The sequence below is a fragment of the Schistocerca nitens genome, chromosome 2, assembly GCF_023898315.1.
Source record: "Schistocerca nitens isolate TAMUIC-IGC-003100 chromosome 2, iqSchNite1.1, whole genome shotgun sequence".
In the NCBI taxonomy this organism is placed as follows: Eukaryota; Metazoa; Arthropoda; class Insecta; order Orthoptera; family Acrididae; genus Schistocerca; species Schistocerca nitens.
The window spans coordinates 599430798-599450811 of NC_064615.1; the positions used below are offsets into that span (position 1 = coordinate 599430798).

The 20014-nt window shown below is 45.7% G+C and overlaps 1 protein-coding gene across 2 annotated transcripts in view; it reads right to left on the reverse strand.

Annotated features, from left to right (window-relative positions):
- LOC126236678 (uncharacterized) overlaps positions 1–20014 on the reverse strand; it is a 271112-nt gene that overhangs the window by 36872 nt on the left and 214226 nt on the right. For both annotated transcript variants that reach the window (XM_049946164.1, XM_049946165.1), the window contains one exon: positions 10970–11206. In XM_049946164.1, coding sequence (XP_049802121.1) covers positions 10970–11182 — 213 coding nt within the window. In that variant the 5' untranslated portion in view covers positions 11183–11206. The remainder of the gene's footprint in view (positions 1–10969; positions 11207–20014) is intronic.

Here is a 20014-nt window from a genome sequence, read left to right on the forward strand (position 1 = left end):
ATTACGCAAAGCAGTGCCTGATTGTAACGGTCCTGCAGCATAGAAATAGCCATAGAAATAAAACATCATACAAATCACCGTATGAGTACACGCGTCGTCCTCGCAATGGCTGTAGTCCCAACGACTCCGGAAACAAGGAGCCCAGAACAGCACGCAGAATCGGAAAGCAGAATACAGAATGTTTTGTGTCATCTGTTACTTGACCACGCTTCCTACAAACTCCAGCGCGCAGGCACCTGATTGGCTAGTCAACTACTCCTCCAAAGTATAGCGTGAGGCTACTAAAGACTGTGCAATGCTTTAGCATAGAGCATAGTGTCTTTGCACGTCGCCGGCGACTAACAACTCACACAAAAATAATTGATTTGAAAGACGTTGTTTAAAGCACGGTTTTCAAACTGAAACAGAAAATGGTTGCCGGCCGAAGTGGCCGCGCGGTTCTGGCGCTGCAGTCTGGAGCCGCGAGACCGCTACGGTCGCAGGTTCGAATCCTGCCTCGGGCATGGATGTGTGTGATGTCCTTAGGTTAGTTAGGTTTAACTAGTTCTAAGTTCTAGGGGACTAATGACCTCAGCAGTTGAGTCCCATAGTGCTCAGAGCCATTTGAACCATTTTTAGAAAATGGTTAAAAAGTGAGATTTTCCCCTGAAATTCAACTTAACTGTAGTAGGTATAGATGTAATACCTAAGGCGACATACGAAAATTTGTGCCGTACCGGGACTTGGACCTGGATTTCACGCTTATCGCGACCGGTCGCTTTGCCGCTTTGGATATCCGAGTACTCTCTCCGGACCGATCCAGAATTCCACATGTTATACACATAGTTCTTTCTTCTCACAGATCATTAATTCATTTGCACACTCTCGCGTATCTCGTGATAGGCTTTTGACTTAAGATAACGAGAAGTCATAGACTATCGTTGACATTTTCGTCACAGACCGTCTTCGTCGTGTATGCGCGCGCGCGCGTGTTTGTGTGTGTGTGTGAGACATGTGAAAGTCTGAATCAGTCTGGAGATGCCTGAGTAGTAAGGCGATCACTCGCGATAAACGAGAAGTCCCAGTTCGAGTCCCTGACAAATTTTCATATGTCGCTTTAGGTAGTACATCTATACCTTTTACAGTTAAGTTCAATTTCTGGAATAAATATCAATATTTGAGACTGTAGTTCGTCATCAAATCCAAAAATTAAAAAAAGTTAAAAATAATCCCTGATGAAATATTAATGACAGCCTCTGCTTTTCACCATTTAGATTCCATTTTTTTATTTGTATGGCAGTCATTTTCATTAGAGGTGGCAGCGGATGAATTGCCACTATTCATTCAGCCACACCATTATGCGAGGGTGAGCTGAAAAGTAATGCCTCAGAATTTTTTATGTGAAAATTCTTGAAGCTTTTTAAATAAAACAAACGTTATTGTCATTCTACATATTCACAGTCTTCTGCCGCTAGAAGACTCCGAATTGCAGCGTTTAACATGGCGGTGTGTAACGTAGCAATGTCGATGCGTGAGAAACAGAGTTTCAAGTTAGAAGAGTTCATTCATACATAGAGCACCCCCTCCTTCAGCAAGACAATGCCAGACTACACACGAGCTCTTCAGAGACAATTCGAGACCTTGATTCACTCTCACTGATCATCCTCCATACAGGACCGACCTTGCCCCATCCTATTTTCATCTGTTTACGAAACTTAAAGGAACGCCTTCGAGGACTTCACTTTGATAGTGGTGAAGGGGTGCGGACAGAGGTGAAGTTGTGCCTCCGTCAACGAAGCCAAACATTCTACAGAGACGGTATCTACAAATAAACAGAAGGAATATCTTCGTCGCCAGAGTTCAAAAATGGTTCAAATGGCTCTGAGCACTAAGGGACTCAACTGCTGTGGTCATAAGTCCCCTAGAACTTAGAACTACTTAAACCTAACTAACCTAAGGACAGCACACAACACCCAGCCATCACGAGGCAGAGAAAATCCCTGACCCCGCCGGGAATCGAACCCGGGAACCCGGGCGTGGGAAGCGAGAACGCTACCGCACGACCACGAGATGCGGGCCGTCGCCAGAGTGAGTGTGAGAAATAAGCATGTAGAAATGAAGAATAAAGATGTAGGATGTTAATAGGGTTCTTTTCTTTAAAAAGCTATAAGAGTTTTCAGATAAAAAAATTAAGACACATTTTCTGCAACCCCTCGTACAATTTTACAAATTCGATATAATTTTTTATTAATAGATAAAATACTTCATGATGTTTATGACCAAACGATCTACTGTCACTTAATTATGAGTAAGAGATGATTGGAGCTCCTAGTAACTGTAGGCAGTATTGGGAAAGATGTTATATGGAAAAGGCCTTGCGATGTCTATGTGGGAAGGATCTAACGGGTGGAATGCGGGTGTTAGGAGATGAGCGGGACGCCAGCTGAGTAAGGAAAGTGACTGGGTTGGGTAGGGTGGATTATGATGGGAAGGCAGGGTAGATTTCAGGGATGTGTTCATGGTCTGGGAGAGGAATGTGATCGGGTGAAAACTCAATTGTAACTGCTGTTTTCAATCCCACACCAAATTTGTCTCATTACGTGTACGAATTTACCTTACTCAACTTATTTAGCACCAATTCCATACCGAAAATTCTCTAAAGAATCAATAATTATTACTTCTACAATCAAGTGGGCAATTAGGAAATTCTGCACAGAGATACTTTAAAAAATGAAACTTTTGAACCCCATGACATTCTTTCCGACTTGTTGAGGATATAGTGTCATACAACATCAAGGACTACTCTCAAGGTAAGATGTGGAGTGACATATACAGGGTGTTACAAACAGGTACGGTCAAACTTTCAGGAAACATTCCTCACACACAAAGAAAGAAAATTCGTTATGTGGACATGTGTCCGGAAGCGCTTACTTTCCATGTTAGAGCTCATTTTATTACTTCTCTTCAAATCACTTTAATCATGGAATGGAAACACACAGCAACAGAACGTACCAGCGTGACTTCAAACACTTTGTTACAGGAAATGTTCAAAATGTCCTCCGTTAGCGAGGATACATGCATCCACCCTCTGTCGCATGGAGTCCCTGATGCGCTGATGCAGCCCTGGAGAATGGCGTATTGTATCACAGCCGTCTACAATACGAGCACGAAGAGTCTCTACGTTTGGTACCGGGGTTGCGTAGACAAGAGCTTTCAAATGCCCCCATAAATGAAAGTCAAGAGGGTTGAGGTCAGGAGAGCGTGGAGGTCATGGAATTGGTCCGTCTCTACCAATCCATCGGTCACCGAATCTGTTGTTGAGAAGCGTACGAACACTTCGACTGAAATGTGCAGGAGCTCCATCGCGCATGAATCAGATGTTGTGTCGTACTTGTAAAGGCACATGTTCTAGCAGCACAGGTAGAGTATCCCGTATGAAATCATGATAACGTGCTCCATTGAGCGTAGGTGGACGAAACTAAAATGAGCTCTAACATGGAAATTAAGCGTTTCCGGACACATTTCTACATAACATCTTTTCTTTATTTGTGTGTGAGGAATGTTTCCTGAAAGTTTGGCCGTACCTTTTTGTAACACCCTGTATATTGATTTCAAGCTGGATAATAATATAGTTTTAGGTTCAAAAATGGTTCTGAGCACTATGGGACTTAACATCTGTGGTCATCAGTCCCCTAGAACTTAGAACTACTTAAACCTAACTAACCTAAGGACATCACACACATCCATGCCCGAGGCAGGATTCGAACCTGCGACCGTAGCAGTCGCGCGGTTCCGGACTGCGCGCCTAGAACCGCTAGACCACCGCGGCCGGCTATAGTTTTAGGTTTTGAGAGAAATATAATCGGAGAAGAAGCCTTAGAGGAAACAGAACGTCCAGTAAATATTTTGAATGTTAACGTACTGTGTTTTGACTGTAATATTTCTGGAGATTCATTACACGATGCTGCTCCTACACACGCGTTACGTAAGTTCCGGCCTACAGTACCAACTGGATATGAGATTGTGGAATCACTAAATTTACCCATTTTCTTGACAGTTGTGCAAGATACGTTTCAGAATGAAGTATATAATCAGAAATCAAGACGAAAATCTTGTAAATTTCGACAGTGATGAAATAACTGTTCGGCCACACTTCAGAAAGTGTTTTGGGATCCTATACAAGATGCATGTTTTGTCTCAAAAGATGGAGAACGAGAGTTAGAATAACAAGAAGAATGTGAAAAATGTAACTTCTCACAGTCGACAAATACTATTACCACCATGATACGTAGGGGCCGGCCGCGGTGGTCTAGCGGTTCTAGGCGCTCAGTCCGGAACCGCGCGACTGCTACGGTCGCAGGTTCGAATCCTGCCTCGGGCATGGATGTGTGTGATGTCCTTAGGTTGGTTAGGTTTAAGTAGTTCTCAGTTCTAGGGGACTGATGACCAGAGATGTTAAGTCCCATAGTGCTCAGAGCCATTTGAACCATTTTTTGATACGTAGGGCTGTAAATAGTAGGAAGCTATTTGATGAACTGTTTATTGCCATGGCAGCAAAATATTGAGCTGTTATTGTGTCAACTAAATATGTATAACACAACTGGCTTAGAAACTTTCCAATTTGCCTATTTCTTAGAAAGGAGCGCGGCTTAAGAAGGAGATGAGAAATGTCACTGGATGAGCTGATAAAGCAATAAAATTCTGAGATTTAACAGGAGATCTAAATATGTGTAACGCAATTGGATTAGAAGCTCTTTGACTGGCTTATTTCCAAACAAGAGAGCAAGGCTTAAGGAGCTGAGAAATATGACTGAAGAGTAAAAGACTCAGATTTGGCTGGAAGAGCTAAACGTCTGTGTTGGTTTGGATGCTCTCTGATTGGTCTACCTCCGAGAAAGGTGTGTGACTTAAGAAGGAGTTGAGAAAAGTGATTGGACAGCAAAATATTGAGCTGTTAATTGGAGAGCTAAATGTTGTCTTAGATGTTTTTCTGTTGTGTTATTTGGAAGAAAGGGGCTTGGCTAAGCTGAACGGCGGGAGGGGGGGTCTGGGAAGGGACTTGTCTTACTGAAAGGGGATGGTAAGGGGGGGAGGGGGGAGTGACTAGTGGGGTTCAAAGCCACATTTCGTCCAATGTCGTCATTGCGCTTATATCATGAACAAAATGAACCAATCCTTTTTATTGAGAACAGTTTCACAGGAATCTCGTATCTAGAGATGCTATGAACACTCTATTTCCCCAACTTCAAAGTGATCCACCGTAATTTCATGTTCATGAAAGATGATGCTCCGCCTCACTTCCTCACTTCTCTAACTTCGCCTAACGTTACCTGGACAAGGCCATTGCAGGACGTTAGATTAGAGAAGGAGGAAATGATCAATTTCATTGTCGGTGGACAGCAGATCTCACCTCCTTCGATTTTTGTATATGGGGCACATGAAAGAAAATTTTTTATCTAATCTATGCCTTAAACTCTTCACGATCTGTGACACTGAATTATTGAAGGTGTGAATTCGATAGAGACCAAGTGAATCGTGCATAGTAAGGATTGAGATAATGTTTTTATGGTTTTCCCATAAAACATTGTGCTCAGAATGAGCGCATAACTGTTTGAACCTTGCAATCTGAATTTTTCGATGTCAGGAACGTTAGGATTGTGATTCCATCCTTTATGCTTTCCGAGGAATAAATGCTTGAAATCTGCTCCTTTTTTTGAATAATCCTGTATTCTGAGAGCTCGGAAATGGGATGGGGTAGTTGGGGTGAGTCGTTATGTCGATTCGGTGTCGGTCCATTCGCAGAATATTTTTTTTTTTTGGTGTTCAGCGTGAGTACACATTTAGCAATCAACAATTAGGAAAGAACTTATTTTTTAAACGTATAAATGAACATATTAGTTTCAAATAACTGAGGAACATTTCTTCACTACTAGGAAAAAAAGGAGCAACTTTCTAATTTATAAACACAGAAGTGATAATTAAATTTTTACTTACAAAAAATGTTTTCATACCTGTCTGTACAGTCAATACTCTTTGAAATATGAACAACTTTTTAAATTAACCATTACAATGGTGATTACACCTTCTCTGTACGTCTGCGACCAGATTTTAAAATTGCGGAAATACACCTTAACAGACGTCTAAAAACTGCTTTAATATGATGCAGTGAAACACTAGTAATGCTTGGACGGAATGATACTCATTTCTGCAAGGAATTGTGTTCTATGTTCCGGCAACGTGGAACAAGCGAAGGTTAAATGACTATTATCGCCATCGTCGGAGTTAATGCAATCAAAATTTCTTATTTGTAGGCGAAACAAATGAAAAGGGACGCTGGCGCGAATGAAGCTCATCAGAGTGATTTTAGAGACAGCTATGCGGTATACTGACATGTAGTGAAACCAAGATAAACGAGGTATGTAGAGTAGATATCGAACCATAATATTTTCCTTATTTACGTTTTCCTTATTTACGTTTGATGTTTCCCATTCGTCTTCACACTGGGACTTGAATTCCATTTTTACTTGAAGTAAAAAGCCAGTGATTTGTGACTGGGTATCAAGGTAAGCTCCTAGCAGCTTTCTGGGCCAACTAGTTTACTGTTTCGTTACATAAAACGTCTGCGTCAACTGTTAACCAAAGCACCTAAATACACTTCTGGAAAAAAATGCAACAATCTGAAAGACTGTGTTCAGTGGCACCAAGGTATAAAATATGTGCATACTGAGGGGCTGTAGTGTTATTCATTTGTTCAAAATGGTTCAAATGGCTCTAGGCACTATGGGACTTAACATCGGAGGTCATCAGTCCCCTAGACTTAGAACTACTTAAGGACATCACACACACCCATGTTTAGGAAAGGATTCGAACCTGCGACCATAGCAACCGCGTGGTTCCGGACTGAAGCGCCTAGAACCGCTTGGCTACCGCGGCCGGCCATTCACTTGTCACGGTCATCGGCGACCAGATGGCGCTCACCACGGCCCTCTGTTTTGACTCTGCAGGCAGTACTACCCTGAGTTTAGAGGTGAACTGTGTTTACAACATTCGTTCTAGTGTGTGTGTGTGTGTGTGTGTGTGTGTGTGTGTGTGTGTGTGTGTGACACCAGGGACCTAGAAACGACGGAGAGGCTTCGTCCTGTCGTAGCCCTGAGTGATTCACAAGCCCACAGCAGTCCACCCACCCCACCGCAGCCCCACATCGAACCCAGGATTATTGTGCTGTTCGGCCCGCAATCCCCACCCGCCCTTCCCACTCCCCCTCCGGGAACTTCTCATACCACACGAATGTAACCCCAAATGTTTGCTTGGTAGAGTCATTATCGTGTACACGTACGTAGAGACAGTGTTTGCGCACCAATCGTCGACATAGTGTAACTGAGGCGTAATAAGGGGAACCAGCCCGCATTCGCCGAGGCAGATGGAAAACCGCCTTAAAAACCATCCACAGGCTGGACGGCACACCGGAGCTCGACACTAATCCACCGGGCTGATTCGTGCCGGGGACCGGCACACCTTCTCCCTCGGGAAGCAGCGCGGTAGACCGTGGGGCTAGCCGGGCGGGCTTCTGTTTTAGGGTACAACCATGAACCGCTAATGAGTATGTTATCCTGTTTAACAACTCCAGCCATTTGAATGTGGTCGCATTATGGGCCTGCCGGAAGCTGGATGGATGTATCGACGGGCCGGCCACGGTGGCCGTGCGGTTCTAGGCGCTTCAGTCCGGAACCGCGGGACTGCTACGGTCGCAGGTTCGAATCCTGCCTCGGGCATGGATGTTTGTGATGTCCTTAGGTTAGTTAGGTTTAAGTGGTTCTAAGTTCTAGGGGACTGATGACCTAAGATATTAAGTCCCATAGTGCTCAGAGCCATCGACGGATTACTGCATTTGTTGGGCACAATGTATCGGTGGTGTGTCGCTGCTTTCAATAGTGGTCTGTAGAACTTTCCCACACCTGCAGACCAGGTTCTGGATGTGCGTGTAGTACAGAGACATGCCAAGATCGACGCATCATCCAGGGACGAAATCCGGGCTCATTTTGCACCTAATGCGTCATCAGGAGTCGTAGGGAACCGCCTACTTGCAGCGGGATTGAGATCGCGTGTCCCTCTGGCCAGGCTACCACTAACACCATGACACTATCAAGCATGGCTGTTCTGATGTGCCGGCCGGGGTGGCCGAGCGGTTCTAGGTCCTACAATCTGGAACCGCGCGACCGCTACGGTCGCAGGTTCGACTCCTGCCTCGGGCATGGATGTGTGTGATGTCCTTAGGTTAGTTAGGTTTAAGTAGTTCTACGTTCTAGGGGACTGATGACCTCAGATGTTAAGTCCCATAGTGCTCAGAGCCATTTGTTCTGGTGTCGTGAAAGAGTTGACTAAAGGTTGGAATGGTGCTCTGTTGTCTTCAGCAATCAGAGTAGGTTCCGTCTGTATGCGAGTGATTGATGCGCAAGTGTATGGCGTAGATATAGTGAGCTGCCTGTTCCATAGAGCATTCGCCCAAGACACACAGCTACCACCATGGCCTACACGGTCTCGAAGGCCATTAGTTACAGCTCGTGGTCACATTTGGTGTTTATGCAGGGTAAAGCAACCTGTGCCCACTACATTGAACGGCTGTTATCCTCCTGCTACTACCATTTCTTCGACAGGAAGGTGATGTGTCTTTTCAGCAGGACAATGCATATCCACGTACGGCTGATGCGACGTAACGTGCCCTTCGTGGTGTACGACAACTTTCCAGGCCAACAAGAACGTCAACTGAACACGTATGGGACGTGATTAAGTGGGAACTTAATGATTCTCCAGGGCCTGGAAAAACAACTGACTAGCGGGCGAAGAGTTCTCGGGCTTCCAGCCGGGTGGCGGTGTCTTCAAACTGCGACGTTTCGACGAGTGACATACTCGTCATCTTCTGGCCAGAGAAGCCCGAGAACTCTTCGCCAGCTGTATACGCCGGGAAAGCATACATTCACAACAATTGACTAATTGCGAGAAAAGGAACAAAATGCTTGTGACAATCTGTCGAAGGATGCCATTCGACAACTTTATGATAGTTCGCATGCGAGAGTACACACCTGTCACCAGAGTGTGTGTGCCGGGGGTGGGTGGGGCGGGGCGCGGAGGGGGGGGGGGAACGATGGAGTGGGGGTAAACTGTATTGATCCGACTTTTTGAGGACCCTTTGCTCCGACGTGTGTCTGAGTTTTGGTCTGAATTCGTTATCATATATGTCTACGATGATGCACTACACTGTCAGTTCACTTGTCAATGAAACGACCTTGTTTTTGACGGTGCTGCATTCTTTCCGGCAATGCGTGAAGAATTTGACAGAGCACTCAAAGACCTAAGTCGAAACAAGGCCCCGTGAGTAGAACTACTGACAGCCTTGGGAGAGCCAGTCCTGTCAAAACTCTACCATCTGGTAAGCAAGATGTATGAGACATGTGAAATTCCCTCAGACTTCAAGAAGAATATAATAATTCCAATCCCAAAGAAAGCAGGTGTTGACATATGTGAAAATTACTGATACTATCAGTTTAATAAGTCACGGCTGCAAAATAATAATGCGAATTCTTTACAGACGAATGGAAAAACTGGTAGAAGCCGACCTCGGGGAAGATCAGTTTGGATTCCGTAGAAATGTTGGAAGACGTGAGGCAATACTGACCCTACGACTTATCTTAGAAGAAAGATTAAGGAAAGGCAATCCTACGTTTGTAGCATTTGTAGACTTAGAGAAACCTTTTGACAATGTTGACTGGAATACTCTCTTTCAAATTCTAAAGGTGGCAGGGGTAAAATACAGAGAGCGAAAGGCTATTTACAATTTGTACAGAAAGCAGATGGCAGTTATAAGAGTCGAGGGACATGGAAGGGAAGCAGTGGTTGGGAAGGGAGTGAGACAGGGTTGTAACCTCTCCCCGATGTTATTCAATCTGTATATTGAGCAAGCAGTAAAGGAAACAAAAGAAAAGTTCGGAGTAGGTATTAAAATCCATGGAGAAGAAATAAAAACTTTGAGGTTCGCCGATGACGTTGTAATTCTGTTAAAGACTGCAAAGAACTTGGAAGAGCAGTTGAACGGAATGGACAGTGTCTTGAAAGGAGGGTATAAGATGAACATCAACAAAAGCAAAACAAGGACAATGGAAGGTAGTCGAATTAAGTCGGGTGATGCTGAGGGAATTAGATTAGGAAATGAGACACTTAAAGTAGTAAAGGAGTTTTGCTATTTGGGGAGCAAAATAACTGATGATGGTCGAAGTAGAGAGGATATAAAATGTAGACTGGCAATGGGAAGGAAAGCGTTTCTGAAGAACAGAAATTTGTTAACATCGAGTATAGATTTAAATGTAAGGAAGTCGTTTCTGAAAGTATTTGTATGGAGTGTAGCCATGTATGGAAGTGAAACATGGACGATAAATAGTTTGGGCAGGAAGAGAATAGAAGCTTTCGAAATGTGGTGCTACAGAAGAATGATGAAGATTAGATGGGTAGATCACATAACTAATGAGGATGGGTAGATCACATAACTATTGAATAGAAGTGGAGAGAAGAGAAATTTGTGGCACAATTTGACTAGAAGGAGGGATCGGTTGGTAGGACATGTTCTGAGGCATCGAGGGATCACCAATTTAGTATCGGAGGGCAGCGTTGAGGGTAAAAATCGGAGAGGGAGACCTAGAGATGATACACTAAGCAGATTCAGAAGGATGTAGGCTGCAGTAGGTACTGGGAGATGAAGAAGCTTGCACAGGACATAGTAGCATGGAGAGCTGCATCAAACCAGTCTCAGGACTGAAGACCACAACAACAACATATTAATTTCTTTGAGAGCTTTCCTTTACATCGTGGGTTATGTCGATAGCAAGTTTTCTATTTGTTTTCCCAGCTGACAGAGGTTTTCAGAAGCACCTAGTATGCAGGTGTGATACAATTTTTTGATGTGTTTCGCAGCAGCTGCTAGACGTGAGTGGCGACTGACCCGCTCGTAGACGAGGTTCTGCAGGTAGTTGGGGTCGCTATAGTAGGGGTCCCATTGGAAGGTCGGGTAGAGGGTCATCAGCTGGCGGTACGCGTCCAGAGCCGCGACGCGCGTCTGCTTCGCCGTGGCCGCAAGCGCCTTCATCTCCGTCTGCTGCTCGCGCCGTATGCGCTTGATCCGCTCCAGCGCCTCGTGGTCCACCACGTCCTCCATCACCGACACCTCCTCCTCCAGCACCTGCGCACCATCGCAGTGTGCGCCTGGCTTTATGTACTTACTTCAGTATACAGACCCGCTGTTAGGGACTACGCAGGTCGTACAAATGACACACAAATGTACAAATAATAATTTTAATAAAAAAAATACACAAGTCTAAAGGAATAGGCTAGATAATACATTCTAAGGAAAAAAATACGGCACACCACAAGAGAAGTATCCGAATAGGACGGAGATCGGTAGATGACACGTACAAGTACAGACACACAAACGATTACAGTGTCAGAACAATTAGATGATTTATTCAGGAGAAATAGCTTCATAAACTGAGCAAGTCAGTAACGCTGGTTCACCTCTGGCCCTTACGCAAGTAGTTATGCGTCTTGGCATTGATTGGTATCCTCCTTAGGGATATCGTGCCAAATTCTGTCTAATTGGCGCGTCAAAATACACAAGTCTAAAGCAATAGGCTAGATAATACACTCTAAGGAAAAAAATACGGCACACCACAAGGGAATTATCCGGCTGTCATTTAGCTACAATATAGCAGGTCAGCAACTGGAAGCAGTTAATGCCATAAATTATCTGGGAGTACGCACTAGGAGTGATTTAAAATGGAATGATCATATAAATTTGATCCTCGGTAAAGCAGATGCCAGACTGAGATTCATTGGAAGAATCCTAAGGAAATGCAATCCGAAAACAGAGGAAGTAGGTTACAGTCCGCTTGTTCGCCCACTGCTTGAATACTGCTCAGCAGTGTGGGATCCGTACCAGATAGGGTTGATAGAAGAGATAGAGAAGATCCAGTGGAGAGCAGCGCGCTTTGTTACAGGATCATTTAGTAATCGCGAAAGCGTTATGGAGATGATAGATAAACTCCAGTGGAAGACTCTGCAGGAGAGACGCTCAGTAGCTCGGTACGGGCTTTTGTTGAAGTTTCGAGAAAATACCTTCACCGAGGAGTCAAGCAGTATATTGCTCCCTCCTACGTATATATCGCAAAGAGACCATGAGGATAAAATCAGAGAGATTAGAGCCCACACAGAGGCATACCAACAATCCTTCTTTCCACAAACAATAAGAGACTGGAATAGAAGGGAGAACCGATAGAGGTACTCAAGGTACCCTCCGCCACACACCATCAGGTGGCTTGTGGAGTATGAATGTAGATGTAGATGGTGTGGGGAGAGATTTGGTGAGTTTGCTGGCGAAGGTAGGGTTTGGCAAGCACGAAGACAAGCTGTAGAAACTCTCGTCATGTGCGGGCGGGCATTACCTCGCTGAAATGTAAGCCCAGGACGGATTGCCGTGAAGTGCAACAAAACGAGGCGTAGATTATCGCCGATGTACCACTGTGCAGTAAAGGTGTCGCAAATGACAACCAAAGGGATCCTACTCTGAAATGACATGACACCCCAGACCATTGCTTCTGGCTGTCGGGCCATATGGTGGGCGACGTCAGGTTGGTATACAACCGCTGTCCGCGGCGGCTCCACACACGTCTTCGCTGGACATCGGGGCTCATTTCGAAGCGGGACCCATTAATGAATGCAGTGCTCCTCTAGTCAATGAGATTTCAGACCGAGTCTGCCCGACACCACAGCAGACGGGCTTGGTTTACGGAGGTCAATGGTAGCCGACACTCAGCCCCCTTCTGTGAGCCGCCTCTTAACGGTCCTTGTGGTCCCTGAACCACCAGTTGCATGTCGGATCGATGGTATGATGAATCCAGGGCTCTGAGTGCCTCTCTGGCTGCTCAGTCTTCACGTTCTGTCGCCTCTCTAGGTCGGTCGCTTTCTTCTTGACATTGTGTTCAGCTGTTGTTCACCCATTCCTGCTGTCACCATTGAATAGTGGCATCCCTTCTATTCAAATGTCGAGTGATTCGTCGTTTACCCCAGTCAGCTTCCCTGAGCCCAACTACACGTCGCCTCTCAAGTGCTGACATCTGGTGTATTGTAAGATGGCAAGAACTATGCCCCTTACATGAAGTCATTAAAGACAGAGAACTTGTATGCCTATTGATAAATATCCATCGTCCCGTTTTCAGTGAAACAAGTGAGTAAGCCACGCAAAGCTACGATGGAGTGGTCAACAGAGGCCAAAATATGCATGTTCGTGACTATAGCAACTTCACGCTGAATTCACGGTCTGCACAGTCTGTACTAAATCAGGTGAAGAACGACAGAATGAAATACGCTGGCCTCCGATGGGAACATAGGACCAAGGAATTTGAAGCACTCTCCTGGGAGTCAGAATTGTGGAAAAATTAGTGTTTTGTGCAGACGCTAACCTTGATGGGTGGCCTGGGAGGAGCTAAATAGCAGAAGTTAAGAAGAAGGGAAATTTTGTGGGAATTTGTTCACTTCCCAGAGCAGGCATTGGTCGGCGCTGGGAAGCGATGCATAATTAACGCGACTTGCGCTGCAATTGGCGTAACTGATTTTGCTGGAGGGGAAACCGAGGCGAAGAGCGGACTGGGAGAAGTCCCTGTAGAGGTCTTCAGTTCCCAGCTTGCCTAGAGTGCAGACGTGGCGTTCTTTACTCAGCTTGCCTGAGAGAGAGTGGGCATCTCTGCAATTTAGGACTTAGCAAACGGAACGATTGAGCTTGGAGATAGAAAATTTTTGTTCAGCTATGTACTGAGCAAGATAGCTAGAAGTGAACAGACGAGTGCAGCCTTGCAGCACCACGAGGTCGGCCGATGTCCGCATAACGACCCCGCCCCGCCACGCTGAATTCGGTGATATTGCGGCCGTTCCGGCCACTGATTAATTTGTTGGATCACATCGGCAAAGTTTCCACGAGGGTTTCATGGGCCGTGTATTGTAGAATTCTTCTCGTACTTCGCATTATGCCTGGGCCAGTCGATAGGAATTACTTTTGATTTATCGCGCTTTACTCCACGCAAAGGCAATTTATTACCACTGCCTGTTAGGAGAGTCATGTAATGTGATGATTGAAGGCCGTGAGTTAAAATAAATCTGTGCTAATCGACTGCATCTGTTTTCAATCAAGTAGTTGAAATCCCAAGTCACTTTCTTAATTAATTTTATGTTCAACATTTGCATCTGGTGTTCTATAGCTGAATATAACATCAATGTGCACCCCTTTTTAATTAAAAGGGATCAATTCTGAATCAATCAGTGTCAACACTGCCACCGCAGTTCAATCAGGAGTCACAGGGCCTTATTACTTTCTTTGCGTTATCCGACATTGCGGCAGTTTTGCCCTCTCTGTTGATCTGTTACTCAATTACCTGGGGTGAACACACACCAAAACCAGATAAGTGACAGGTGGGGTGTTACAGTATATTGTTCACGAGCTTGAGACATAGTTACTGTCCAGCTCAGTGCACGGAATGAAATTCGCAGACTTTATGCTCTGGTATTGACATGTTCCAACTATCCCTGCCAGGTGTGGGGTGAAATTGGGTTGCAATGTCACACAGTCATCCGCCAACTGCCAAGGTTTGCAGTTTGCATTTTCCGTCGATACCTGTACGAATATTAATCTGTGATCAGTTTTCATAGCTCCATCGTGGTGCGTTGTTTTCTTGTCTTAGAGCGTATAATCCCACTGCCAATCTAAGATATACTAAATTCAACCTACGGCAAGAATGGGTCAGTCGATTATCATTGGTAACGACAGACTGTACCAGGCAACCGTGTAGCTTGTAATCTATGTTACTATACAGGGTGAAAAGTATTTAAACCGACAAACTCTGGGAGGTTGTAGGGGACATCAAAACAAATATTTTCTCCTAATGCCAGTTTTTCCTATGAGGAGTATTTAAACCGGTAGAGGAAGATTTCTCTGGCGGCAAATTATTTAAACCAACAAACACTTTTCTATATTTTAATGACCAAGAGACAACACATTAACACAACTCAATTTCTATTACAGTAGATTTTCAGAAATGCCTCCATTGACATGTAAACAAAGGTTACACCGTCGGATCATGCTCTGTCTGACACGGGCAAAAATCCCAGGAGTATCCTGAACTGTTCCTGCTGCTGCTACCATCAGGGCAACCAGATCCTCTTCTGATGCAACAGGAGTTGCGTAAACAAGGTTGCGCATCTCTCTCGACACAAGGAAGTCCAGAGGGGACATATCTGGGGATCGAGCAGGCCATGGTACAGGACCACCTCTGCCAATCCACGTTTCTGGGAGCCGTCGGTCCAGGAATCGACTCACACGACGACTGGAATGTGCTGGTGCCTCGTCATGTTGGAACCACATGCGTTGTCTTGTAGGGAGCGGGACGTCTTCCAGCAATTCTGGCAATTCTCTGGAGAGAAAATTGTAATAGTGCCTGCCATTTAATGGCCTAGGCAGCAAATACGGTCCAATTAAACAGTCCCCAACAACACCGACCCACACATTAACGAAGAACCGCACTTGATGATCGCTAGTAACTGTGGCATGTGGGTTATCCTCACTCCAAACATGCGAATTGTGCATGTTGAAGACTCCATCACGCCCGAACGTTGCTTCAACGGTAAACAGCACAGAGGATGGAAATGTAGGATGCATTTTGCTGTGTTGGCAGAAGAGCCAACACCGTGTTGCTAGAGGAGGTCGAAATGCACGCGTTTAATTACACGCAGACTGGCGTGAGGTCTGGAACAGTGAAATGTAATTAATATAGCCAATAACGTACGCTGTTGCTGGAATACTTAACTTTAATCCATAATTGGTGTACATCGCTCTTGACGGTACATTAATATGCTCAATATAAACTGGTAATGGCGCCTTGCTAGGTCGTAGCAAATGACGTAGCTGAAGGCTATGCTAACTATCGTCTCGGCAAATGAGAGCGTATTTGTCAGTTAACCGTCGCTAGCAAAGTCGGCTGTACAACTGGGGCGAGGGCTAAGACGTCTCTCTAGACCTGCCGTGTGGTGGCGCTCGGTCTGCTATCACTGACAGTAGCGACACGCGGGTCCGACGTATACTAATGGACCGCGGCCGATTTAAAGGCTACCACCTAGCAAGTGTGGTGTCTGGCGGTGACACCACACATTTCACACTGTTCCAGGTACCACTGCGAAAACTGTGCTCTGGGTGGATAATCAACTGGTTCCAGGTTGTGAACACGTTGTAAGTGAAATGGACGTAACAATTTTTCTCGAAGGGCTGTTCTTAAATTCGTCTGATTCGTCCCCATGTTACGTGCAATTTCACGAGTGCTGATTGAAGTGCTGCAAGACAGCTTCCTCAAATCGCAGCGTTCTTACCGTGCGACGGCGTCCCTGTCCAGGTAATCTGCTAAATGACCCGGTCTCACGCAGACGTTGGTACACAGCAGCAAAGATCGTATGATGCGGGATACGGCGATTAGGATATTGTTGTTGATAAACCCGCTGTGCAGCTCGTCGGTTGTGGTGCGCTACGTAGTACGTAATACGGCCTCCACCGGTTTAAATAATCGTCATAGGAAAAAACGACATTAGGGAAAAATATTTGTTTTGATGTGCCCTACAACCTCCCAGAGTTTGTCGGTTTAAATAATTTTCACCCTGTATAAAGGCAAGATGTTGGGTAACGTTGTTACCAAAAATCTCGAAAAGTTCTTGACCGATTTATTTCAGATTTTTATATCAGTCTCTAATAAAAATTCTGACGTAAAAAAAACATCAGGTGAAAGTGCAGTGACTCATTAATTCGAACGTGTCCCGACGTTCTAGTCACATGTGGCACCAATGGCTGCGGGCCGGTTCCGTCGCTTGCATGTAACCGGAATCAAACTTAACCAATACTGTCAGCAAAGATCAACCTCATGAAGTTACAAATACCACACTTGAAGTCTTACAAAACAGATACTGTAAAGAGATCAACTAAAAACTACAACTGCAGCTCTAGTTCATCTGAAGACAGCTCAAAAGTCCGTGCCTTCCTCCCCGGAATTGGGCTCTAATGCTTGCTGCCGGTCTGTCTACCGCCAAAGTTGCCTGCTGCAACGTTGTTCGTGGCCCACCTACAGGGGCTTTTGTAAGAACATTGCGTCTTCCCTTACGGGGAACTTATCTGCCAGCCTACACAGCACCGTGCACAATTTCACACTGTATAGAATATTGTAAACATATCTACCTTATTTTCATCGTCTCTAATCGACTCCAGATCATTACAGTTCAGACACAGTTCAAAACTAGAGCTCTGGTGTCCCTTTTACACTACACTACACACACACAAACATACACACACATACACACACACACACACACACACACACACACACACACACACACATACATACAAACACACACACACACACACACACACACACACACACACACACACACACACACACACACACATTTTCCGTCCGTTCTCTTATTTATTCTATGTAGATAGGTAGGATATGGTACCTGACCTGATAATAAATGTACAAACCCAGGTGAAGAGAACCTTCTCGTCATACTCATATCTCCGATGTTACTTTCATGTTCTTCTGTTGAAGTCATTCCGCGAAACCGAACGAGCCCAGGTTCGATTCCGGTCCGAGCCTGAGATTTTCTCTGTTCGGAGACTGAGTGTTGTCTGTTCCTTATCTGTATATTCTCATTACTGACACGAAAATCGCCTACCTGGCGTCACATGACAAGTCTAAGGCCCGTGTAACTTCGTACGAGTCGTAACTGATGTACGTTCTGTCGCAACGCACTGACGTATCATCTGCATGATGGCTGTATGGGCACGACCCGAAAGCCAATAATTAAAAAAAAATCCTACGAAGTCTCATATGAGAGACCTGCTGAACTTGTTTTCCGATGCTTTCTTAGAAATGCATTCCTAAAAAGCTGAACTATGACAGCCGATCAAGAAAGGGGAAATATCTTGATACAGGTAATTAGTTTTTTCAGTTAATACTAAGTAATTAAAACATTTATGCAGAAGCATCGATAATTTAGGAAATATTTTGCCAAGATGGGAAAATCCCAATGCAGATTTGATTAAAATGTAATCGTTCGATACTGTTTGACCTTCAGGTTGGCAGTTTTCTAGTGATTTTCGTCTTTGTATGTTTCCAGACGTTCTGACCCCATTCCCCATTCAGCTTGGTTCAGTCAAATACACATAAACAGAACCGACAACCTGTGCAGACCCCGAATTGTACACTCCTGGAAATGGAAAAAAGAACACATTGACACCGGTGTGTCAGACCCACCATACTTGCTCCGGACACTGCGAGAGGGCTGTACAAGCAATGATCACACGCACGGCACAGCGGACACACCAGGAACCGCGGTGTTGGCCGTCGAATGGCGCTAGCTGCGCAGCATTTGTGAACCGCCGCCGTCAGTGTCAGCCAGTTTGCCGTGGCATACGGAGCTCCATCGCAGTCTTTAACACTGGTAGCATGCCGCGACAGCGTGGACGTGAACCGTATGTGCAGTTGACGGACTTTGAGCGAGGGCGTATAGTGGGCATGCGGGAGGCCGGGTGGACGTACCGCCGAATTGCTCAACACGTGGGGTGTGAGGTCTCCACAGTACATCGATGTTGTCGCCAGTGGTCGGCGGAAGGTGCACGAGCCCGTCGACCTGGGACCGGACCGCAGCGACGCACGGATGCACGCCAAGACCGTAGGATCCTACGCAGTGCCGTAGGGGACCGCACCGCCACTTCCCAGCAAATTAGGGACACTGTTACTCCTGGGGTATTGGCGAGGACCATTCGCAACCGTCTCCATGAAGCTGGGCTACGGTCCCGCACACCGTTAGGTTAGGCCGTCTTCCGCTCACGCCCCAACATCGTGCAGCCCGCCTCCAGTGGTGTCGCGACAGGCGTGAATGGAGGGACGAATGGAGACGTGTCGTCTTCAGCGATGAGAGTCGCTTCTGCCTTGGTGCCAATGATGGTCGTATGCGTGTTTGGCGCCGTGCAGGTGAGCGCCACAATCAGGACTGCATACGACCGAGGCACACAGGGCCAACACCCGGCATCATGGTGTGGGGAGCGATCTCCTACACTGGCCGTACACCACTGGTGATCGTCGAGGGGACACTGAATAGTGCACGGTACATCCAAACCGTCATCGAACCCATCGTTCTACCATTCCTAGACCGGCAAGGGAACTTGCTGTTCCAACAGGACAATGCACGTCCGCATGTATCCCGTGCCACCCAACGTGCTCTAGAAGGTGTAAGTCAACTACCCTGGCCAGCAAGATCTCCGGATCTGTCCCCCATTGAGCATGTTTGGGACTGGATGAAGCGTCGTCTCACGCGGTCTGCACGTCCAGCACGAACGCTGGTCCAACTGAGGCGCCAGGTGGAAATGACATGGCAAGCCGTTCCACAGGACTACATCCAGCATCTCTACGATCGTCTCCATGGGAGAATAGCAGCCTGCATTGCTGCGAAAGGTGGATATACACTGTACTAGTGCCGACATTGTGCATGCTCTGTTGCCTGTGTCTATGTGCCTGTGGTTCTGTCAGTGTGATCATGTGATGTATCTGACCCCAGGAATGTGTCAATAAAGTTTCCCCTTCCTGGGACAATGAATTCACGGTGTTCTTATTTCAATTTCCAGGAGTGTATTTTGATTCACTGAATTGTTCCGAAAACTGGCCTTCACTGTCATTGGAAATTGTGCAAATGATAATTTGATTCATAAGACACTTCGGAATTACGACATAGGGGTTGGCTGACGCCACAAGAATTTGAGAATATACTGACAGGGATCAGGCTTTTATACCACAACGACGGAATAAAGTAAGTCCCAATGAGCACTCAGAATTTTAACGGTAAACTTCTCCTGAGCGTCTGTCATAGCAGTTTGATGAACATATCCATAGCGCTCTTGTGCTTACTG